Source organism: Oncorhynchus masou, chromosome 24 (assembly GCF_036934945.1).
Source record: "Oncorhynchus masou masou isolate Uvic2021 chromosome 24, UVic_Omas_1.1, whole genome shotgun sequence".
Classification (NCBI taxonomy): domain Eukaryota; kingdom Metazoa; phylum Chordata; class Actinopteri; order Salmoniformes; family Salmonidae; genus Oncorhynchus; species Oncorhynchus masou.
In genome coordinates this window covers 85,914,943-85,941,052 of record NC_088235.1, presented here as the reverse complement: position 1 = coordinate 85,941,052, position 26,110 = coordinate 85,914,943, and the positions used below count along the sequence as shown (strand labels likewise).

The window sequence follows — 26,110 nt, the reverse complement described above, 5'->3', positions numbered from 1 at the left end:
TGGGGAAATATGTAGTTGGCTGTCTATTAATTGACTTGCCAAGTACAAGTTCTAATGTAAGGGATTGTATTGCGGTCATAGAGATCTGAATGATCAAATAAGAAGGCAACAAAGAAGCAACACCATACTCAAAGATGCAGCCCCCTTTCGTCAATTCTGTCCCCAACACCGCCACATAGGGAGCCCAGTGCAAACCATCTTTCTCATCCTCTTTTGTCTTAGTTGAAGACCAGCCGATGGTCTCTGCTTATGCATATCAATGGGGAGAGTCCTGTCCTCTTGTTTGTCTTTGCCAAAAGCTCTGGCTTTGCCTTGTGGCTCCCAGGGAACGGCTCCCTGCTCTCCTCGCTCACCACAGTTCGTCCTCGGGGGCTCTGATTGGCATTCACAGCCAAAATGTGGGGGTACGCTAAGCTGGAGTGCAAATGTTTGCCAGGAAAGTGGCGGGTAGAATAGTGATGGCCGATGGGTCTGGAGTGTCCGTGATCAGAAGAGTTGTCCGGGGGATTTCTCCAGCCCTTGCCGTTTCTACTCTGCAGCTGGAGAGAGGAACGGAGAACAGAAAAGAAAGGGGGGAGAGAGACTGAATGAAAGGCATCTGGTGCTGGAGAGCTTGTGACTGTTTAACGGCAACCTTTTCTTCTCTTTGATTTTGCTCCAGCCAAGGATTACTAGTACTTGGCATTTAGAATGATTTGATCATTAATGTTTCTGTGTATGTTGCCCAAGCACTGTGATATTGAGTACATGCTGGTCTCAGCCTTAACAGCAGGGAAGGGCTTTCTGTGTGTTATAAATTCTGTTAAGTTATATATTAATGTGTTATTACAGTGGATAAATCATTTTCTATCTATATCCTTGCGTAAAATGACACCGCCTCGAAGCATTTGTCACAAACTATTTCTTTCATTGTCTGTGTCTCAAACTGCTATTACCTTTTGTAGTCACAGCCCTTTTGTTAGTACTTAAACATTTACATTTTAACAGGGAAATCCCATTGAGACCAAGGCATCTTTTGCATAGGGAACCATGCATGTATACAAAATTTACAAATACAATGTAATATTAACATCCAATATTTGCAAGCAATTTAAAAGCAATCCCAATCCTCAACAAGGAGGTCCTCCATTAACTACTACCCCACTCCAGAGCATCAAGGTGCACGGAGCTCTGCAGAGAATTCTATCCACGGGTGCAAAAAAATAACCAAATGCAGATTTACCTAATTCCATAGAGATCAGCGGGACCTCTAGAATTTCTGTGGAATGTGGATTTGCACAATGCTTTTGACAGGGTTGACCATAGTATCATTCACTACAAGATAAAAGCCCTTGGTCTTAACCGCAGGACCAAATGGTGGATGTTAAAGGAAAACATTCTAATGCGAAAGGGATCAACTGTGGAGTCCCGCAGAGGAGCATCCTTGGTCCACTTCTCTTCCTACTGTACATTTAACAATAAAATCAGCCTGCTCTCGTAATTTGTTTTAATGGGTAACTGCTCTACTGGTGTCCCATAAGAACAAAGCCTCGGTCAAAGAACTCCTTAGTGCAGAGTTATCCAATATCAGTAAATGGCTTTCAGATAACAAGCTTTCTCTGCATCTTGGAAAAACAGAATCCATCTTATTTGGTTCCAGAGTAAAGCTTGCATGATCCCCTGATTTTAGTGCCAGAGGGGGCAACTCGGTGGTTACACCAAAAACTTCAGTCAGTGACATTGGGTGTGAATTGGCAAAGTACCTGACTGGTGACACTATGGCCCTAAAGGTTTTAACAAAGATTAACCAAGGCATTTAATTCCTAGCGCAGACCTCAAAATATCTTGATAGTGACAAACTAAAGACTCTGGCAGGTGCGCTAGTTCAGTGACACTTTGATTATGCGTACACATACCTTTTTAAAGAACAAGCTACAGACCAGCTACAATACAAGCTGGTGAGTTGTACTTCAACTGTCCCCTTGTACTCATCTGAAGGTCAAGCATTTTAATCAGCTAGGCTGGCTATCTGTACAGAAGTGTAATATTAATTCAATTTGGTCTGGCCCATGTAGTTTTGGATCAGACCAAGGTACCTTTTCAAGATTATTTTACTCATTAGATGTCCACCAATACAACACTAAAGCCAAAGACTATTGCCTGTTTAAAATTGTTTTTTGTTTTAATTGTTGTATCTGGTAAGAAGACCTTTTCATATGTATACTGTTTCAAGCAACAGACTACCACAGCAACTACCACAGCAACTCCAAGCCATGCCGACCAATTTAAAAAGAATCTCAAAAGCTGGCTAACGATCGAGCAAAAGAAAATGTTTGTCTGTATGTAATGCTCTATGACAACCTTGTCCTTTTTGTTTTGTGTAACCAAAGTACGCATAGTTTACCCTAGGCCTACTAAGTTTTGATGGATTACGCAATTGGCATGCTAAATGCAGGAATGTCCACTAGAGATGTTTCCAGAGAATTTAATGTTAATTTCTCTTCCATAAGCTGCCTCAAACATCGTTTTAGAGAATTTGTCATTAAGTCCAACCGGCTTCACAACCACAGACCACATGTATGGCGTTGTGTGTGCGAGCGGTTTGCTCATGTCAACATTGAACAGTGCCCCATGCTGGGGTTATGGTGTGGGCAGGCATAAGCTACGGACAACAAACACAATTGAATTTCATCTATGGTAATTTGAATGCACAGAGTTGTGTCATTCACCCGCTGCCATCACCCCATGTTTCAGCATGATAATGCATGGCCCCATGTTGGCAGGATCTGTACACAATCCCTGGAAGCTGAAAATGCCCCAGTTCTTCCATGGCCTGCGTACTCACCAGACATGTCACCCATTGAGCATGTTTGTGATACTCTGGATTTATGTGTACGACAGCGTGTTCCAGTTCCAACCAATATCCAGCCACTTCGCATAGCCATTGAAGAGGAATGCGACAACATTCCACAGGTCACAATCAACAGCCTGATCAACTCTATGAGGAAGAAATGTGTTGTGCAGCATGAGGCAAATGGTTACTAGATACTGACTCGTTTTCTGATCCACGCCCTTTTTGTTTTAAGGTATCTGTGACCAACGGATGTATATCTGTATTCCTAGTCATGATTAGGGCCTAATGAATTTATTTGACTGATTGCCTTATATGAGCTGTAACTCAGTAAAATCTTTGAAATTGTCACATGTTGGGGTTTTACATTTTTGTTCAGTATATTTATAGTTGGCTATCCATGTGATCTGGTGTGGTGACTCGTGTATCTGGAATTTAACAATGAACTAAGGTACTGCGGAGAGCAGTGTATCAATCTACGAGACTTAAGAGTGGGCCAGCCTGCTTTCTGATATAGGATGCAATTATGTATACTCAACCTGTCCCCTGTAATAAAGGGAAATGTGCTGTGGTAATCTGCATCCTAGTGGTTTCAGTGTAGTGGCAGCTGCATTCATATAAATGATGTCACTGTAGCCTAGCACTGGCAGGAAAGTTGACTGAATTATCGGTTTTCTCCTGTTCATGCAGAGGCTTAGTCTATTTCTAAAGAAGCCCATTTTTATTCAACTTAACTCATTTATCCATATGCTTTTTAAAATAACTTCATCAATCCATATGCCCAGATATTTATTTATAATATAATAATCTGAGAACTTGTACTGTTTCTTAACATGTACCATTCTAAATATTCTACATAAAGGGGATTGGGCTACATGTTAAGAAATGGTACAAGTTGTGTGTGATTTTAATGTAATGTATCTGGTGAAGTGAGACCCTAATCAAGCTGCTCTCAAAGTAAATACAGTTCTCTGGCAGACAGGGGGCAGCATTAGACAGCACTTATCAGAGTATGTGTCTAACTGGCCTTACTAGTAATGTGATGGGCTTTTTTGAAAAGTGAATTGTAATATCGCTTTCGTCAGCAGTGGTAATGGTAGGTTGCTTTGGTGAAAGCTGAGCTGGGCGATTGGCGTTATAATGAGATTTGTAATTGGAATGCCTCGCAAAAGGCTGTAGTACATAGAGATTGCATAAAAACTTCATGAATAGTAAATGCTGGTTCTATTTAGCCAGATATTGATAAAAAAGGAATCCTGGTCTTATGTTGATATTGATTTTAGGGCAACTTCAGAGAGAATTGGTCACGATGGTTGTTATAAGCAAACATAATTAGCCTAATTGCTCATTCAGTTCTTTCCAAATTAGGGATGGGCATGAGTACTTTAACGGATGTCAAATTTCCATCTTTAACCAGAAATACTGTTAACATTTTTGGTGGATGTGCGTTGTGGGTGCCCGAACAGGCAAGTGAAATTTTGTCTTGAAGACCTAGTTAATTTTCTTTGACTCTAGTGTTCAATTTGTACATGTGCATTTGTGGGTCACAAAAAAAATAAACCAAGCCAAGCATCACACAGTTCATCTCCCTAAATTACTTTTCCCCCTCAGTGTCTCATTCACTCAATTGCCTTCCAACTGCTCCCTACACACACACACACACGTACGTGTGCGGAGTGCGCCCACGAGCTCCAGTTAGGCCTACAGAAATAAATGCCTTTCAAAACACATTCTAAATGGACTGGATTTATTAAGCATAGGCCGAAGAACAGACAGAATTTTCTAAATTGAACATCTGTATATCACCCCGTTTCAAATTATCATTCTTTTTAGAGTTTAACTGGTCCAGATGTGAAATGTGCATCAACTTTTTTTCATTTGGAAAAATATTCTGTTCTTTTTGTGATTTCATTTTTTATTTTTTATTTTTTACAATAAAATAATTGTCTTGACTGTGATGAGGGCTCAGGAAATATGGGTGTCTTGTCTGCTAAATGTAACCTAATTTTGTTATGCCGTTGCACATCCATAGGCTTCTCCAAGCAAGCACCACTGATGAGGTTACTGCCTTTTTGAAGATTACGTTGCACCATCTTATTTAACCAGTTTATATTACTGTTTCAATAAATTAATTTTATGGCACTTTTTTTTATCGACTGACGTGTATACTTTTGGTCATGTAGTGTATGTGGACACCTGCTCATCTAACATCTCATTTAAATATCATGGGCATAAATATGGAGTTGGTACCCCATTTGCTGCTATAACAGCCTCCACTCTTCTGTGAAGACTTTCCACTAGATGTTGGAACATTGCTGCGGGGATTTGCTTCCATTCAGCCACGAGCATTAGTGAGGTCGGGGTTCCAATTTTCGAAATCAGCGTGTAAGAACTTGACTGGCCTGCACAGCCAATACTTCAACCCATCGAACACCTTTTAGGATGTTAAACGAGCAGGTTTCCACGTACCTTTGGTCATGTTGTGCATCTTACTTTTAGAAACTGTTCTCACAGTTCTGTCAACTTTCTTGTTGGTTTTGAGGCTCGCCTTCCTGTTCTGTCTGTTATGCACGTGTTAGAGGATGTGGATACGTTGTGGTAGGGAAAACCTTCATTAAAGCAGGAGATTGTAATGCGTCTCGTAAAATCTGAGCTAATAAACGTATCGCTGCTCTGATAGAATAGGTTTGCTGTTTCCAACTTGCAGCCACCAGGACCTCCTTTATGGGCATTAGTTTGTTTCTCTAAGGCTGCCTTAACCTTTGACTGGAGACGCTTAATTACAGCTGGGCGCTAGTGTTTATGCCTGCCTGTCGGTCAGCGTGAGGAGGAGAAATCCCTGTAGCCCTCTGGTCAAACACAGATATTACACTCTGTAATAACACTGGCCACCCGGCCTGACCCCAGTCCACTTCATAAAGAAAGGCACTGTGCATGTGTGTGTTTGGGACTGGCGAGAGAATGAGGTTTGAATATCGTGATCCCATGTCAGCCACGCATTGTCTAAACTTTTACCAAGGCATTTTCAGGCCAGTCTGCTTCTTACCAAGTCACACAGACCTCAACATAGACACTGGTCTATGTTGAGGTCTGTAGACTTTTATTCAACATAAAGCACTCCATCTGTGGGCACGAGACCGCCGTCTCGGCAAGGATACATCTCTCCCTCTGAGTGTTGGAGGATTTGGCTGTGTGTGGAGGGAGCTTTCCACCACAATGGCCAGTTTGCTCAGCATCAGTATCTACCACTACAGGGTAGTGCATTCTGCAGGGGTAATGCGCTAGAATCCAGCACTCAGGCGACACTAGCTTTGATCACCCTCGCCTTGCGCACATTAGGCTGGCATTGTGCTTTAAACCATCAGGGCAGGGATGGCGGGAGCTTGGTGCTCATGGGACACTGCTAACGGTTTAAAAGCACAGAATGTTAAGTGCAGATACACTTAAAAGAATGGGAGAGAAATACTGTTCATTTGAGTGTTTCTGTGCATTAAGCAAGGTATCTGTGGAATGCAGATGACACAGCTTTTTCTCTCTGTCCAATGCCCTGTGCCCTACCTCCATCTTTGTTGTTCCTTTCCACACCTCCATGGGAGACAATCAAAGCTATGCCGACACACCAATGTTGTTGTCTCTCTCATGATGTGTTTACTGTCATAGTTCGGTATAGGCTACTTACTGATATTCAAAGTTATTTTCTTCAGGATTTCCATTAAAAGTATTCATGTTTTAATCTGAAATGATAGATTTAATCATTATTTGCCGTTGTTTTTCTTTCCAGGTGAAAAGGAATGTTTCAGACCTGACAAACATCCCAGTTCGACACCAACAATGGGAGGGTTGGCCTGCTGCGGCATCTGACGATTCGGTAAGGAACAAAAACACATGTCTCTCAGGCTTGGACTTGGGAACACCACTCCATTTCCATGTTGTCTTTGGACCTTATAGCTGCTGTTCACCAGCAGTCTTACATAAATTAGGAAAATATGTTACCCATGTTTTCATTTACTGAATATATTTTGATTTAAGAAGGTTAAAGACCCGGGTTAAAGTTTATTCCATGAAGGCTTTATAAAAGCCTATTTTACATGTAGTGAATGTCGGTTTGAGAGAAACTGTTAAATGTTTTCAGTGCTGAAACCATCTGTCCAGTCTAAAAGTAAGAGGTAGAAACTAATTAAAATGTCAGGACAGTCTGCAGGGGTTTGCAGGGTCCTTCTATCTGTGGACATTAAAGCTCACGTCATTGAGTGTCACTGACCTCTCCCGCCTGGGGGTCACCGTTCAGCCATTCAGCTAATTTCAGTCAAAGTGATCAGACGCGGTCCTCACACGGAGCCCTGAGGAACTCCCCCCCTGCTTCTTTGACAACTTGTATGTTCCCATCCCATGCTAATTTTATGGATGATTGTGGGTTGTTGGGTTGTTCCATACACATTCCATACACATTCTGTTGGCTCTTCAACTTTTATATTTGCTGTTGTTTTAAAGTATTACCTTTTATTACATTATCTTGTGGCATCCTCTTTACTACCCTGAACTGGGTTTTCTTGCTCTGATCATGATTAAAATCTACAATGACATGTCTATTTTAGATGGAGTACAGGGTGTGGTCACCTGGTGAGAACCTGTTCTCTAAATGTTGTGGTTCTTATGGCAACCCTCTCTTTTCCCATCTACCATCTACATTCAAATATTCACTTTGGCAAATTGAATTAACAATCCCTGCATCTTTTGTTGTTTTGTTTTTAAGTGGAGCTTTTATGTCTCATTTGGTTGCTCTCTTGTCAAAGCAAATACGTACATTGCAACCGTTTATTTTCCTGAAAGGCTGAGACAAAAGGTTATATTTATTTTTTGTTCTAAATTGTTTGCTCTTTGTGTGCCTTAATGTAAAGCTCAGTGGCCAAAGGCAGCCTCTCAAACCACAAACCCTATACAGCACTGATATGGATCTATTTAATTGTTATCTATCTCTTTCCTTAGACAGGCAATCTAGCCAAGATATCAAGTCCAACCTGAAACCACAGTAAAGTGTACATTATCACTTCTCACCCACAGCCCTTTGGAACCTACAATAGTCCGGAATATGAGGTGGGCTGCTTGTCAATGAGTCTTGGCTCGACCAAAGCTCTAAGGTGGCTTGGGGTTGAATAGAACGTGGCTTTAGGTCGTAGCCAGGCACATTGCTAAGGCGGCTCACTGCTCCCATGTTTCTTGGGAGGAGATATTAAAAGCATTGACTGCAATATTAGGCCTCTCCAGCCCAAACCCTTATTGAAATGTCTCTGAGCATTACAGAGAAAGCCCTTGCATGCCAGCCTGGCTCTTCCATTGCATATCTCATTAACCCCGCCTCATCTCTGGGGATTTGTACCAATAAACATGGCAGCTCGGGTTTAAAATTACATTTTCAAGGAGTCAGAATCGGTGACTACTTTCTCATTATTTTTCAGCCTTTTTTCATTCAATGCACTCACTTAATATTTAGTGGGGGGAAAGTCAGAATTATTTTTTAGTGTAATCATTTGTTGTTCAATTTAAGGATCAATATTGTTCAAACTTAGAGGTTTTATTGTCACCAGGCTGTTTTATAATTAAATACCCAATTTAAGTCACGTCAGAAATGATTGTCTACGTTCAAGTGAATGGGGAAAAAAAAAAAATTCATACAGATAAACAACACAAACATGCATACTGTTAGATAACAGGCCTTTATATTTGTGGTGCACAGTTTTGTACACTGCTGGAGCATCTCTGGAGTTAAAGATCAGTTCACAAGCTCAGCTGGGCACCACTTCTGCCAGCCACTCAAACACCCACTGCCTTTTGACAACCAATTACCCAGACTAATTTTTATTTAAAGCCTTGCAGAGGTTGAAAATACAGTTTTCACATCCAAGGCTTAGATTTGTCTAATTAAACATGAGCTTATTGATTAACTTATTTACCTACTGCTTATTTTATAACTGTGCTTTACACTCAGAAATTGTCATCTTCAAAGATTGTTAGGTTGTTTTAGTTTTTTTGTACAAGAAGCCAAATGTGGTAGGAGCGTACCTGTGGAGAAACAAGTGATTGGTTTTGGTTCTTCACCTCCCTGATTCCGTGCCTTTGTGTATTGATCTACAAAGTGTTAGCCTACATCAAATTTAAATTGGAGCAGGAAGAAACACCTCTTGTTTTGGTTGGCAATATGATTCAGTGAGGTAATTTGATACTAAAAATTAAAAGGATGTGAAATATAAAAGGTGATGAAGGGAACTGCAAGCAACCTGGCCACAGAAGCAAGAGGGTAATGCTCATTTGGCAGTGTTAGCCTATATCCATGGTGCCTTAGATTATGATGAAGCTGACGCTTTAAAGTCCCCATGCAGTCTTGAAATGATTGTTTTTAAATCACTGTCATGTGTATTGAAAATAAGAACTTTTTGTAATGTATTTCCCTGAGCCTCCTTTTGCCATTTGAAATGTTAAATAAAGGTTAAACTAGGTAAGTCCGTTAACAATTTCTTATTTACAATGACGGCCTACCCCGTCCAAACCCGAACGACTCTGGGCCAATTGTGTGACGCCTCCGCCCTATGAGACTCCCACTCACGGCTGGTTGTGATACAGCCTGGAATCGAACCAGGGTCTGTTGTGACACTTTTAGCACTGAGATGCAGTGCCTTAGACCGCTGTGCCACACATGTTTACATTAACAACCCTGAGTGGCGGATAGGATTGTCTAGAATCTAGAGCAGGGCTCTCCAACCCTGTTCCTGGAGAGCTACTGTCCTGTAGGTTTTCACTCCAACCCTAATCTTCCACACCTGATATGGAGACCCCTGCTCTAGAGCTTACCCCTTGAAAGTTGGAGGGTACATATGGAAATAAAAGATGACTGACCATTGGTCTAAATCAGATTTTGATGATCTGGGCCAAAAACATCTCACCTGAACAGACTGAAATTCCTGTATTAAAAAATAAAAATAATAATAATACATTTTAAAAAATTCAAATGACTCTTACACAAAAAGGGCATTATCATAATTTCACAATTTGAGTTTTTTTCTGACCTCTGTGGAAATATCATTAAAGAGGGGCAGTGCAGTCAAAAGTTTGGGGTTAGCTGAGTTGAAAAAACCAAAGGCACTTTGTGGAGAAACAGTTGTTTCTTGAGGTAATGGGCCATTGTCTGACTCCCTTGGTGTGATAGATGATTGATCTGTTGTGGGACTTTATTATTACCACCACTTTTGCCTAGTCCTTTGAGGAAACAAGCCGAGCCAAGCGGCAAGTATTCTGGCCATTCTGATTGACAGAGCGGTCCTGCACCTGTGGGAGTGATTGACAGACAGTGAGACATCCTTATTAGACTCTGCTTTTTTCTCTTCCGCCATAATTGCTGACATTTATCCAGTGTTTCATGGTGTTTGCTAATGTATTAATGCAGTCACTCTGAGGGCTCTGAGCCCGGCTCCTCTCCTCCCGGCTTTTAATGGATTCTCTGGTTGACAGCCCCGTGCAGGCTTATTGGGGCCTGCTGGTTGCCGTAGCGACAGGGCTCAGTGATAAGCCGAGAAAGAGCCCCCTGTGATTGCTGTCTTCAGGTAACAGTCAGTGGGGCCAGACTCAGTGAGAAGGACATGCGCTGCATGGAAGAGAGACTATGTAGGCTCAGCCTCTATCCATCTCCCTCTGACCAAATGCATTTGCTACTTTGAGGGCTTTAATGCATAAGTCCCCCCCATCTCCAGAATGTTCCTCATTCGTTTGGTCACTTCTTGGATCCCCTGCTCTTTGAGCATAGTAGTGAAATGCCCCGCTGTTGATTTCAGCAACCTTTTCCTTCAACACTATGACTTTCTGTGGAGAAGCTGGTGATCACAGTTGCCTGTGTGAACCTCAAACACTTGGTGCAGGACCCCTGATCTTAATCAGGAATGACATACTGTAAACAGGCAAGGAGGAACCTATAAGAGACCAACAGGTGTTTAGGGTGGGGCTTCTTTTCTTCTGTCTTTATTTTCTCAGGCTCTGTTGTCCCCATTTATCAAAGAGTTGTTGAACAAGGTGGTATTGGGGCTCTGGGTACTGTCAGTGCAGCTGTCAGTGATAATTATCTCACACTCACAGCCAGAGACTTAATCCAAACACTGCCCAGACAAAAAAGAAACAGAAAGAGATTGAGGGAGAGCGGGAAAGAGGCGGCAAGGGGGGCAGAGAGAGAATTCTTTCCTGGCATCGCTCCCCAATGCTTAGAAGCTTCAGTGCAAGTGTTAATTAAAAGAATCCAAAAAAGAGGAGCTTGTTCTTTGTGTTGGGATGGAGGAGAAGGTCAGTGGGGGGGGGATAACCTCTCCCCTGTGCCCCGCAGCGTTCCGCCACAGAGCTGGGAAGCTGCACTTATCCTGCAGCATCAGTGGAAGGCACAGGGTCAAAGCTTGGCTTGGATGACCGCTCAACTTTATTTTTCTGATTTTCAGCACATGTCGTCCCACCCCTCAATGTCCCCCATTGACAAGAGAAGTGATAAACTTTATTTATGCACATATTAGGGCCTTGGAGGAAACCTTTTATTGTCGAGGGGGTCCACTTAGCCGCCATTAAGATTCTCACGTTTGATTGCCACTCGATTGGAGAGGCAAGAGAAAAGAGCAAGACATTCCTTCACATCTCAAAGCCCTTGTCTCTGTCCTGCTCAAGGGGTCAGCCTCTCAAACCACTGTGTCGATAATTTTTTATCAGCACTTGGATTTCTATGGAGCACTGTTTAGAAATGTTCTTTCAAACCAACAAAGTGTGGCAACCAGACTCAATTTACAGTCGAGGATATTTCCATCCAATTCCATTTGATTTAATAAGATCAACTTGGCTAATGAGAAAATAGGAATTGTACCGTCATACAATAATACTTAACCCGCTAAAGAATTAGTGTGGGAGTAATTTTGTTACATGAACCATGTCAGGCAATTCTGCTAAGTGTTCTTACTAGCTGTTCCAGTGTTATTCAGTGTAAGTGTTAATGCTTTTAATTAACACTTGCACTCAGCTGTCCCAGCCATGGCAGCCTAGTCCTGCCTCTTTATTAATATGTTTTATTTTAAAGTACATTTGCTTTAAGTTAGTTGTGGAAGACAAACACAATCTGTCGTGTGTGTGGGCAGCGGAACTGATGAGGCCAAATGGGAAGACCATGACGAGAAGATGGCCACATGACTTTACGGACTCTGCATCTTGGACTTTCCTGCATCTTCCCCTGGCACTGTGCTGCACAGCAGGGAAATGGCTATGGGCCACAGCAGGATATTGCTCATGCTTTATTTGTCCAGGGAATACTGTTTTTCTGCTGTTTTTCCTGTTGAGCAAGTGGGAATTTGACTTATTTCTTGCGCCAATAGTAATTTAACAGTGGATTCAAATGAGAATGATGGCTCTCTATATTTGGATATGTTCTGTTGTTATCATCCAGCAAATCATGTGCCCAACGAGGACTAGTGGTTACTCTATTCTCTGGCAGAATTACTTTAAAAGAGACGTGGAAAACTCCAGCAGTCACTCTGCTTTTGAAACTCAATTGCCGTTACATGTAATCGGGTCCTGATTCAACAATTACCAACTGGTTTTGTTGGCTAGAGGACCTGACAATAGCAACGATTGCCACCCCCTGCTGTTGACGGCCAGGGACTTTCCCTTTTGTCTGTCCGTGACAATCACGGCTTTAGGGTTAAACCTCCAGTTAATGCCACTATAACACTTGTTTGCAATTAACATAAGGTTGTTTTCTCAAACGATGAACCAGTAGGTAAATACATTTTTACTTTATTTGAACTGTAGTGGATGAGTTGGCTTGCTAACGTTGATTATGAACAGACTAAAATACTGTATTAAGTAGAGATTATTTCTGCTAGGTTTTGACAATGGTTTTATTAATTTTCCGCTTGGCTTCAGTGGGCCATGTAGGATGTTGTGGTCAGGTTCAGATCATCTGCCCCATACTTGAAATGAAAGCCTTTTAAGACTTGCATTATCGATTTAACACTGATAATCCCTTACTCTCTCAGGGAGAGCAGGTTAGTGAGTAGCTTAGTTAGAAAGATGGGTGCTGGGGCCCCATCACTTTCCATGGCACCTGCCTCTATCTTTACCCTATCCCATTGGGTTCAGCCATATAGACCGTCTTTAATGAGTCCCTCCAGTGCTGCGGTTGGTGAAATTTCCAGTCTTTAATTAGATTGTCCATAAACCATGCCTGTACATTTTTATTCTGGGCTTCCTCATAACAGTCTGGATAAATGTTTTGTTCTAATCCTAACAGAAAGTCTGAATGGTTTATCTGTGAATGTGGAACTTGGATCTCTTTCTGCCTTTACGCCTCCTTATAGAAGGTTAATGCATTGTTCAGATTTTATTGTAAAAAAAATATGTTTCTGTCCTCAGATGACACTAGCTGCCTCTGGAATCAGCTACCCCTGCCATCACCTCAGTGTGTGTCGAAGGTCCTCACCAGCCAACAACCAGGAGCCCACAGAAGAGGTAGAGCAACACACACAGTACATTTGGCTTTGTTTCACATTTTTCATTGTGTTTGATAGGTCAACAATACTGAAGCGAATATGTTTGAACAGTGCGCAGATGTCCACATGGTAAGCGACAGCGAGGGGGATGACTTTGAGGATGCGTCTGAATTTGGAGTGGACGAATCAGAGATGTTCGGTATGGGGTCTTCTACAGGCTGTCGGAAAGCTGCCTTGAGTACGTACCTCACTTAGCATGATGCTACCACTCGATTCAAAAAGTTTGATTTGGTATTTAATCGTTATCAAGCTAATGTGTTTTTCTCTGCAGTGCCAGAGAATAGTGAGAATGAAAGTGATGCCTTACTGCACTTTACTGCTGAATTTTCAACAAGGTACGTATTTAGTATTGTTTTAAGGGGCCTGTGCTTCTCAAACGATGTGGAAGATCCATGCATTCTTTTTACGGGTCAATCTCCTATGTGTGTGTTGCAGGTACGGAGAATGTCATCCAGTGTTCTTCATTGGTACTTTGGAGGCAGCATCTCAAGAGGCCTTCTATGGCAAAGCCAGAGATGTAAGTAACAGTAGAGGAGCTGGTCTCAGTAGTATAATTTACAGGTTAACAGGACATGATATTAGTGCCTTCAGAAAGTGTTCATACCCCTTGACTTAATGCACATTTTGTTACAGCCTGAATTCAAAATGTATTAACCGCTTACTGCTACCCCCCTACTTTTCTCAATTTCTGCCTGAAGACATCTAACTGCCTGTAGCTCAGGCACAGAACCAAGGATATGCATATTATTGGTTTCATTTGAAAGAAAACACTGAAGTTTGTGTGAATGTGAATTGAATGTAGGGGAATATAACACAATAGATCTGGTTTAGATAATACAATGAAAAAAACATATGTATTTTTATTGTTGTATCATATTTAAAATGAACAAGACAAAACAAACATTCAGATAGGATGATGGGGACAATTTCAGTGAAAAACATAAGAGGGCAACAGTACTTGTGCAAAGTTTCAGAATGATAACTTCTAAAATGAGTGTGCTACATGACATTTATCATGAAGTCACCCAGGTGTCCCACACAAGTAGCCCAAATGTACCCAAGTGGCCAAATTGGTGAAGTTATACATTTTGAAGGGAATAACTATAACCCCCCCCCCCCCCCCAGTCTTTGGAAGACCCTCAGTCCTCTACACAATATTGTGCTGCTAATGCCATGTGCAAAAGTGGTCTCTTTCTGCTGTAAAGCAGAGGGTCATCAAGCATGTGGTGCAGGTGATGGGGGGACTTCATTTTTTAAAAGAACAGTGACGCCTCCATGCTGTGCCCTTTTGGCCCTGAGGCACATCCATGCCTGCAGAAATGAATTTGGGCAGATGAACACCACTTGTGGCAGGAGCAGAAGGGACAGAGGTAGAGGGGCCAGAACGTGGTGCTGTAGCCAGCAAGCTCCTTGTTGAGCAGCTCTCTGAAGGCTAGCTGTGAGATGGGGGGCTTTCCACAGCTCTTAACCATTTCCTTGTGTAGGATGAATGCATTCACCACAGCAATGTCGATGAAATGATAGAAGGTCTTGTGTCATTTCATCATCTTATGGAGAACATTGTAATAGCCAATCAGCGCATCTGACAGGTCCACAACTCCCATGCTCTTGTTGTAGTCCTTTATTGCAGTTGGAAGGGGGACATTTTTTGTGGTCCATGCCCCAGTAACGCTGAGACAACAGGTGTCCGGCTGGATGAACCGGCTTCAGTGGGGGATGGACACATTGGCACGTGTGTGTGTGTGTGTGTGTGTGTGTATATACACACACAAACCTAGGCTATGGGTCATACACATGCATACAAACACCCCCACCCACAATGTATAGCCAACGTGTACTTTACACATTTCATAACATTTGTCTATATTGCCACTAAATTTTAAAAAATCACAAATAATATTGTTTATTATTAATTTCAAACAACGGCATTGGCATGAAAAGAACTTACCGGTCAAACGATGTCCCCTCCGTTAAAAAAATATTCCTCCATTTGGGAATCAAAGATATGTTAGCTAAATGAATCGTCCTCCAACAATCTGTCTCACTTTCCTGATCAATTTCTTCTAAAGTTGTGTGTACATCTGTATATATCTAGACTCAGATTTAGCTTTCCCTGACTTAGTCGCCATACTGATTTGATATACACTGCTCAAAAAAATAAAGGGAACACTTAAACAACACAATGTAACTCCAAGTCAATCATACTTCTGTGAAATCAAACTGTCCACTTAGGAAGCAACACTGATTGACAATAAATTTCACATGCTGTTGTGCAAATGGAATAGACAACAGGAGGAAATTATAGGCAATTAGCAAGACACCCCCAATAAAGGAGTGGTTCTGCAGGTGGTGACCACAGACCACTTCTCAGTTCCTATACTTCCTGGCTGATGTTTTGGTCACTTTTGAATGATGGCGGTGCTTTCACTCTAGTGGTAGCATGACACGGAGTCTACAACCCACAAGTGGCTCAGGTAGTGCAGCTCATCCAGGATGGGACATCAATGCGAGCTGTGGCAAGGTTTGCTGTGTCTGTCAGCGTAGTGTCCAGAGCATGGAGGCGCTACCAGGAGACAGGCCAGTACATCAGGAGACGTGGAGAAGGCCGTAGGAGGGCAACAACCCAGCAGCAGGACCGCTACCTCCGCCTTTGTGCAAGGAGGAGCAGGAGGAGCACTGCCAGAGCCCTGCAAAATGACCTCCAGCAGGACACAAATGTGCATGTGTCTGCTCAAACGGTCAGAAACAGACACCATGAGGATGGTATGAGGGCCCGACGTCCACAGGTGGGGGTCGTGCTTACAGCCCAACACCGTGCAGGACGTTTGGCATTTGCCAGAGAACACCAAGATTGGCAAATTCGCCACTGGCGCCCTGTGCTCTTCACAGATGAAAGCAGGTTCACGCTGAGCACATGTGACAGTCTGGAGACGCCGTGGAGAACATTCTGCTGCCTGCAACATCCTCCAGCATGACCGGTTTGGCGGTGGGTCAGTCATGGTGTGGGGTGGCATTTCTTTGGGGGGCCGCACAGCCCTCCATGTGCTCGCCATAGGTAGCCTGACTGCCATTAGGTATCGAGATGAGATCCTCAGACCCCTTGTGAGACCATATGCTGGTGCGGTTGACCCTGGGTTCCTCCTCATCAGGAGCAGGCCCAGGTGTTGTAGGGAGGTCATACAGGCACGTGGAGGCCACACACAATATTGAGCCTCATTTTGACTTGTTTTAAGGACATTACATCAAAGTTGGATCAGCCTGTAGTGTGGTTTTCCACTTTAATTTTGAGTGTGACTCCAAATCCAGACCTCCATGGGTTGATAAATTTGATTTCCATTGATAATTTTTGTGATTTTGTTGTCAGCACATTCAACTATGTAAAGAAAAAAGTATTTAATAAGAATATTTCATTCATTCAGATCTAGGATGTGTTATTTTAGTGTTCCCTTTATTTTTTTTGAGCAGTGTATAAACAGCTGAAGATGCGCTTTACCAAAAAAAGTGCTGTGTGTAACATGCGCTCCTTCCAGTATGAATCTTCAATGGCGAATGACCCTCTTTACGCCGGAGTCTACTACATGGGTTGGTCTTCCAACACATAACCATTACATATTGCCTTTTACCTCAGCTCATTGGCTATCTACCCAACTAGAATTCAAGACGATCAGTGGTCTTTGGGTTCAAATACAGTCAATCAACGAAACAGCGGTCATATCATTGGTACACAATGATGTCATTACTTGTTGTCTTCAAATCGTTTTTTTTTTTTTTTCAGTTAATACGTCCTGCGAAATGACCCATCAAGTTTGGTTGTGTTACCAACAAACCAGTTGATTGCAATGAAACCAAACATGACTGGAAAAGTCACGTTTAGTGAGTGTATTTACATCGAATGTATTGTCGAAAATTGAATGAGACGGAATTCACGACACAAGCGGTTCACAAAATGTTTTGTGTTAGGCTATAAAAATGGATTTTATCAAACAAGACCATTCATTGTGTAACAATGAGCATTGGGATTGCAAACCGAGGAATATCGTCAAAAATAAACAATTTATTTTTTTGCAATTTGTGATTTTGTTACACCTGTGCTGGTTGAAATAGTTTCTTTTTATGGGGCACTGTCCTCAGGTAATCGCATCGTATTCTTTCGCAGTAAATCCTTTTTTAAATCTGACAACGCAGTTGGATTAGCAAGATTCTAGGCTTTCGAAATGTGAGACACTTGTATTGTCATGATTGTTTAATCAGGGTGGCAGGGTAGCCTAGTGGTTAGAGCGTTGGACTAGTAACCGGAAGGTTGCAAGTTCAAACACCCGAGCTGACAAGGTGCCCCTGAACAGACAGTTAACCCACTGTTCCTAGGCTGTCATTGAAAATAAGAATTTGTTCTTTAACTGACTTGCCTAGTAAAATAAAAAAAATATGACTATTTATGTAGCGATCACCGTATGTTGACGAATTTAATCCTTCTAACGGGTTCAGTGCGCAGAGGTTAAAACATGTATCACCCATCTACACACAATACCCCATAATAAAAGTGAAAACATGTTTTTAGACAATTTTGCGAATTTATTGAAAATTAAATGCTGAAATATTGCATTTACATAAATATTCACACCGAGTCAGTACTTTTGGTGGCATTTAGTTGTTTTAACTTTTTTTCTCACCAATTTTGTGATATCCAATTGGTAGTTAGTCTTGTCCCATCGCTGCAACTCCCATACGGGCTAGTAGAGGAGAAGGTCAAGAGCCATGCGACCTCCGAAACACGATCTTGCCAAGCCGCACTGCTCGCTTAGCCCCGAAGCCAGTTGAACCAGTATGTCAGAGGCGACCGACGTCGGTGTGCTGCGCCTGGCCTGCCACGAGATGCTAGAGCGCGATGGGACAAGGACATCCTGGCCGGCCGAACCCTCCCCTAACCTGGATGATGCTGGGCCAATTGTGTGCCACCTCATGGGTCTCCCGGTCACGGCCAGCTGCGAGACAGCCTGGGATCGAACTTGGGTCTGTAGTGACGCCTCGAGCACTGCGGTGCAGTGCCTTAGACCGCTGCGCCATTCGGGAGGCTGAGATTGCAGCTTTGGTCTTTAGTGTTTCTGAATCAGCTTTGCACGTCTGGATTTGAGGATTTTCTCCCATTCTTCCTTGCAGATTTTCTCAAGCTCTGTTAAGTTAGATGGTGAGTGCCAGTGAACAGCAATATTCAAGTCTTTCCACAGATTTTCAATGGTATTTAAGTCTGGGCTTTGTCTGGGACACACATGGACCTTCACATCCTTGTTCTGAAGGCATTCCAGCATTGCTTTGGCTGTATGCATTGTCCTGTTGTCTCCCCAGTCTAAGGTTGTTTGCACTCTGAAGCAGGTTCTCATCAAGGATTTGCCTGTATTTGGCTCCATTGATTGTTCCCTCTATCCTTACCTCTCTGCCGGTGAAAAGCATCCTCATAGCATGATGCTGCCACCACCGTGCTTTACGGTAGGGATGTTGTTAAACGGGTGATGAGCTGTGCCTGATTTTCTCCAGACAGCGCTTTGTGTTCAGGCAAGAGTTCAGTTTGTCTTATCAGACCACAAAATCTTTTTCATACTGATCTGAGTCTTTCACATGCATTTTTGCAAACGGCAGATGTGCTGTCATGTGCCTTTTTTTCAGCAGTGGCTTCCATCTTGGTCACCTCCCTGACCAAGGTCCTTCTTGCCCAGTTGCTCAGTTTGGTTGCACGGCCAGCTCTAGGCAGAGTCTGGATAGTTCCATATTTTGTAAGTTTATTTCACAATGGTGGGGGCCACTTTCAACACTCTAGTAATTGTTTTCTACCCTTCCCCAGATATACAGTACCAGTCAAAAGTTTGGACACACCTGCTCCTGTTTTTCTTTATTTTTATTATTTTCTAAATTGTAGAATAATAGTGACGACATCAAAACTATGAAATAACACACATGGAATCATGTAGTAACCACAAAAGTGTTGAACAAATCAAAATATATTTTATATTTGAGGTTCTTCAAAGTAGCCACCCTTTGCCTTGACAGCTTTGCACACTCTTGGCATTCTCTCAACAAGCTTCATGAGGTAGTCACCTGGAATGCATTTAAATTAACAGGTGTGCCTTGTTAAAAGTTCATTTGTGGAATTGATTTCCTTAATGCATTTCAGCCAATCAGTTGTTGTGACAAGGTCGGGGTGGTATACAGAAGATGGCCCTATTTGGTAAAAGACCAAGTCCATATTCTGGCAAGAATAGCTCAAATAAGCAAAGAGAAACGAAGGTTCATTACTTTAAGACATGTAGGTCAGTCAGTCGTGATAATTTCAATGGCTACATTTCCAACGCATAAGACACACCCTCGCCTTATGCCCTTGGGGGAATCCCCGCGGCCATATTTGTCGTCGGTCCAAATGATTAGCCAAGCAAGGGAAGTTTAAAACGTGAGCCCCTCAGCCCTCTTTTTAATGGTGTTTGCGAGTGTACAATTTGTGAACTTCAGGGCCTGAAACTCCCCATAATTCAATTTGCGATGATTGTACATGCGCTAAGAAAAGTTTGCCAAAACTGAAACCCTCAATATGGAGCCAACATACAAGTGTAAGTAAAACGAATGTAAATAAGTTCGAAATTGTGCTACTAATGCACAAACACGTCTCTTAAAAGTAATGTTTTTGTTTGATTGGCTTTTGGAAATTGTAGAAATAAAACATTTTCCTTCAGTTGTAGCTAGGCAGGCCAAGTCAGTTAACTAATTCATTTGCTATCTATCACACAGTAGGGGTATAATAATAATTATATAGTTAGTAGACATGCAATCATAATTGACTGTATTGCATATAAATAGCACTCACAAGCTACCAGTGGCTGAAAACACAATTGTTGCGGGATGATCGAGTGACGAATTTCTGTGCAAGAGCGGTCCATTTTTAAAAATGAATTCCTTCCTCCCTCGCCCTGCATGTGTAAACTCGGGTCATGGTGTGTCATCAAGTGTCTGGTGGGCTGAGGGGAGAGGGTGTGTCTTAAGTGTTTCGACTTGAATAAACTTTCAAAGTTATTGGCTGCATTCCAGTCATAAAATCCATCAAGCGCTATGATGAAACTGGCTCTCATGAGGACCACCACAGGAAAGGAAGACCCAGAACTCTGTTGCAGAGCTAACACTTTCTTAGTTACCAGCCTCAGAAATTGGAGCCCAAATAAATGCTTCACATCTTTGGTCAGATGAGTCCAAATTGTAGATTTTTTGTTGTTGTTCCAACTGCCGTGTCTTTGTGAGATGCAGAGTAGGTGAAAGGATGATCCCCGCTTGTGTGGTTTCCACTGTGAAGCATGGTGGTGTAACGGTGTGGGGGTGCTTTGCTCGTGACACTGTCTGTGAATTATTTAGAATTCAAGGCACACTTAACCAGCATAACTACCACAGCATTCTGCAGTGATACGCCATCCAATCTGGTTTGGGCATCATGCCTCCAGGCTGTGAAAGGGCTATTTAACAGAGGATGAGATGGAGTGCTGCATCAGATGACCTGGTCGCCACAATCACCCAACCTCAACCAATTAAGATGGTTTGGGATGAGTTGGACCGCAGAGTGAAGGAAAAGCAGCCAAGAACTACTCAGCATATGTGGGAACTCCTTCATGATGGTTGGAAAAGCTGGTTGAGAGAATGCGAAGTGTGCAAAGCTGTCATCAAGGCAAAGGGTGGCTACTTTTAAACATATTTTTGATTTAACACTCTTTTTTTGGGTACTACATGATTCCATGTGTTATTTCATAGTTTTGATGTCTTCACTATTATTCTACAATGTAGAAAATAGTAAAAATAAAGAAAAACACTTAAATGAGTAGGTGTGTCAACTTTTGACTTGTACTGTATGCCTAATCATAATTATATATCTGAGATCTACAGACATACTTGGACTTCATGGTATAGTTTCTGCTCTGAAATGTACTGTCAAATGTGGGACCTTACATAGACAGGTGTTTCTTTTTTAAAATCATGTCCAAACAATTGAATTGGCCACAGGTGAACTGAACTCCATTCAAGTTGTAGTGACATCTCAAGAATGATCAAGGAAATTGGATGCACAATTTGGAGTATCATAGCAAACCGGTATGAATACTTCTGTAAATGATGTATTTGTTTCATTTTCAATAAATTTACTAACATTTATAAAAACATTTTTTCACTTCGTCATTATGGGGTATTGTGTCTTCGAGCTGCATCACAGCAAAGTGGAATACGGAGTGTGAACACTTTTTGAAGGCACTGTAAATGACCATTTTCTTTTCTTTTACATCTAAAGGTGGGAGTGCTTGTTCAAAAAGAGCCACCATTTGATTCCTCTCATAAACCTCATTACATTTTCATCATGACAGATGTCACTTTTTTATTTTTAGCCCACAATTTTTCTGCTTTTTTCTGCTTTGTCCTTCTTAAGGAGGGTTGTATCAACTGACAGCTTGTGTGGATTACTGTCTTATTAGAATGGGAGAACACAGCAAGATGTTTGGGGGGTTTTAGACCGTGAGGCAGAGGCTCGGCTTGCCTCCCAGCTGATATCCTCTTCCCTAAGCCAGCTCAGTATGGCCCCCTCTCCGTTGAGCTCTCTGTGGTGCAGCCGGAGACTGTACATTGTGTCAATGAAAATAAACCAATATGAAGGGACACATGCAGCTGACCCCCTACTCTCTCTCTGTAGCCTTAGAGGAGATGAAACGGGAGAAACACACATCTGACTCACTGTGACCATTGGGTGTCAACTCCCCAACCAGCACCACCTCCCTCTTCCCTCTTGAAGAAATTGGTCTAAATCTCTCCTCTCGTCATCGCAACTAGCTGTTAATTTAGTGGATATTGGCGCCAGCTGTGCCATCAGAGACTCTGGGATCGCGCCCAGGCTCTGTCGTAACCGGCCACGACCGGGAGATCCGTGGGGCGACGCACAATTGGCCTAGCGTCGTCAGGGTTAGGGAGGGTTTGGCCGGTAGGGATATCTTTGTCTCATCGCGCACCAGCGACTCCTGTGGCGGGCCGGGCGCAGTGTGGGCTAACCAAGGTTGCCAGGTGCACGGTGTTTCCTCCAACATATTGGTGCGGCTGGCTTCCGGGTTGGATGCGCGCTGTGTTAAGAAGCAGTGCGGCTTGGTTGGGTTGTGTATCGGAGGACGCATGACTTTCAATCTTCGTCTCTCCCGAGCCCGTACATGAGTTGTAGCGATGAGACAAGATAGTAGCTACTAAAACAATTGGATACCACGAAAAAGGGGTAAAATTTAATACATTTTTTTGTAGTGGATATTGATATGATGTAGGTTTCAGGGGAAGGAGGGACCAGGGAGAGATTTTGCAGAGGAATCTGTCACACTCGGTGTCTGATGGGCTAATCACTAAGTAAAACACTACATTTGATGAAGCGTTTCTGGAGGGAGAGATGCGCCTCAATCCAGCCTTAATGAAAATGCTTTGGGCCCCTGAGCCCTCCAGAGGATCAGCAGTAAGGCCCTTCAGACAGGCCACCCATCACTGCCAAGGCTCCCTTCAAATCCCCTTAACGGTGCGGTTAATCGGAGTAACCCTGCTCTCTCACTCACACAAAGACACACATCAAAATTCATAGCAGTGCCGGGGTGAGGGTTTTATCACACTCGAGTATCCGCTTAAATCCCCCGTAGTTTAGCAAAAGAGCAGTGAGAGGGAGAGAGGAGAAATCGATACCATGGGTAGGGAATGGATAAACACATTTTCATCCATCTCTCCCTGCTCAGGTGAAAGTGATCTCATTTTAACGTTTTTATTTGTTTCTACTAGAACACTTCCAGTCAGATGAACTGATGCCCAGCTGAATATTTTGACTATTATAGTTTCATGTGTATAAAGACTGAGGTTTATTATGTTAAGGTGCAATATGTATAAATCTTTCTGCCATTACCTGGTTGCAAAAAATTGAATAGTTCGCCTAATTTCAGCTTATGTGACAAAACAATGTATAATGTTGAGATTGTTGTACCATCTAAACCACTGTCAAATATATTTTCAATAACCCAACATATTTTATTTTCAGCTGTTTTTGAAGCTGATGTCCAAAAGTTAAAGATGCAAGAACAGGGAGCATAGAATAGTGTACCTAGAGAAGATCTACCGCTTCTTAGACTCACAGGTCTATAACTCACATTTATATGAACATTTGGTTAGGTCGCCCACAAAGTTACATATTGCAGCTTTACATTCAATTTGACAATTGTGTGCTATTTTGTCTTCACTAAAATTTGACAAGTTTATGGCACCTCAAAAAAATGAAATCAGAACTGGTTACTACTAATACAAAATGTGCTTTTCAGTCATGTACCTACCATCTGTTAAATCATTGATCCGAACGTGTGTTCTCAGTGTGTGTGTGTGGCAGGGGAGCAGTAATTTGAGGTCTTCATTTTGAAGTGTTTGTTTTTCTTTGGGCTACCTTGGATGATCATTTTCCCCCGGCTTCTTTGCTCCCCAATACTGGCTATAATTAAAAATGTTCCCCCACAACACAAATGCATAAACTGAATGAGACTAATGAAAATGGATGGCTGGCACAAATTACATACGGTAGTGTATTTATCAGGGGCCATGGTTATCAAGCAGGTCTATTTTCACAAACTTTTTGTCGAACAAAACAAATGCTTGTATTTTTCACTGGAGTCGTGCTGCATTATCACAACCTGTGTCTAAGTGGTGTGGTTAAAGATGAGATGAGTTCAACATTTCACAAACTTTGCGAGTCGTTTTATTCTGACTGGTCTACTGCATCTTTCGGTTGTCATTCTATTCATCCCCCCCAGTGGCACACCTGTGTAGAATTCCTGCTCATGTTGCAGATAATCATACGGTCCAGGCAGGACACAAAGACCATCCGGATGTGAGCTGAGCCCATTCTGCTCCCCCAGCTCCTGGCCAACGGATACCTGTTTCACATGGCTCTAGTCTACACTAGGAGAGGGACAGACGGAGTGACTGAGAAGTGAACACTGACAGGGGTGCTGTGTGAAAATCACTACAGTCTGGCTCACAGAACAGATCGGTTTTCTCTAGTTTCTTTACTCTCTCCTCCCCTCTGTATGGTGAACAGGTGAGAGGATTCACACCAGAAAGAGGGCCTTTTGGGTCACTTTCTAGCCCAGGTTGAACCTAGTAAATTGGTTTTAAGGGATTTGTCTTTGCTAAGGAAAGCATTAGGAAAGAAGATGGGGAACAGTTGGAGAAGAGAGGGAAAGACAGTTTAAGTAAAGTGAGGGAGTTGGTGATTGGGTGTTATTATAGGAGAGGGGTTGTTCCCTCTTTACAAAATGTATGTTTTTGAGCCTACTGTTTGTAAAAATGCCCTTTTGGAGACTTAAAACAAGTTGCAGAGGAACGAATGTGTGTGCGTCTGTATGTATGTATGTATAAGATAATGAGTGCAAGGGTGTGTGCGTGTGTCTTATTTCATCTTTTTTGAGAAGGGGGGGGCACTCAATGCTGCATTTGCTTGTCTTCTCAGCATGAGTGTTTAATCTTTTCAGGGCGTTCAATTGGGCCACTGAATGAGCCCCAAGCTCCTTCCCGCTAGGAACCGGGGAGCTTATTCTAAACCTCTAATCGCTGAGCAAACACAGCAGTGCTCACCCACTCCTTTTCGACACAGGCCACAATATAGCACAACTTTCTTTTAACTTTCCCTCACTTTTCTGCCTGTGCTTATTTTGCTTTTGGTATGTAGCTACAGCTCCTGAGAAATCATCCCCTTGAGTTTTGCAAGGAACGTAGGGGGTCAGAAAGAAATTTGTGAGTTATGTAATTTAGAGGGCTTTATTTCCTACACCATCCAAGAGAACCTTTTCTGTTTGTAGGTGTTTGTTTTTTAAAAATGTATTAGTTGTCAGTGAGTCCTGAGAATCTGTCGATCATATGATGGTGTCGATATCCTTGGATTTTAGAGCTTCGTCGATATTTCCCACCCCTGCTGCTAACCTGAGAAGGCCAGTGGCATTTGGTGTAAAATAAATTAAGTGATTTGTCTGTTTTTGTTTTCTCATCGGCCCCCTCAAAGGAAGTTTTATTTACTCCCTGTTCATTTGATTTTGTGTGTTTGCTTTTCATTGGTTTGGCCTTGCTGTCGGTGAAAGCAACCACTTTACTCACGGTCTCCTGTTGAGCGATGTGTGAAAGCTGTATAAAACCTCTCCCTTCAATGATTGAATTCTGAGCTAGGACCAGACTCTGCGCAAGGACACTTTTCTCACCCTGTGTTTCAGGGTCTGGTTGGTCATTCGCTTCTCAATCCGCACACACCTCTGCTAATGAAAACCTCTCTGATGTCCATTTCCACAGAGAAAACTGCTGGCCATCTACCTCCACAATGACGAGAGTGTGCTCAGCAACGTCTTCTGCTCCCAGATGATGTGTGCAGACTCCATAGTGGCCTATCTGAGCCAGAACTTCATCACATGGGCATGGGATGTCACTAAAGAAGCTAACAAAGCCAGGTATGTATGAGTACTCTGCCCTCATCACAACTCAGGAATCCACCGCTGTCGCCCTGAAAACAAAATGAATATCAGAGATTGTCTGACAAGTGGATGCCATCTTAATAGCTGAGAATCATCCCCTGCTCCGCACCACTCTTTCTCTTTAACTCAAGCCCCTCTTCATCGGTGAGGGGAGGGGGTTGTGTGCTAACAAAAGCAGTTGTGTT

The 26,110-nt window shown here is 42.6% G+C and overlaps 1 protein-coding gene across 1 annotated transcript in view; it reads left to right on the top strand.

The window, feature by feature from the left end:
• Positions 1-26,110, top strand: part of LOC135512896 (FAS-associated factor 1-like) — an 86,027-nt gene that overhangs the window by 33,181 nt on the left and 26,736 nt on the right. Inside the window, exons 8-13 of the mRNA XM_064935383.1 lie at positions 6,612-6,698; positions 13,256-13,351; positions 13,444-13,570; positions 13,664-13,727; positions 13,828-13,909; positions 25,747-25,901. Coding sequence (XP_064791455.1) covers positions 6,612-6,698; positions 13,256-13,351; positions 13,444-13,570; positions 13,664-13,727; positions 13,828-13,909; positions 25,747-25,901 — 611 coding nt within the window. The remainder of the gene's footprint in view (positions 1-6,611; positions 6,699-13,255; positions 13,352-13,443; positions 13,571-13,663; positions 13,728-13,827; positions 13,910-25,746; positions 25,902-26,110) is intronic.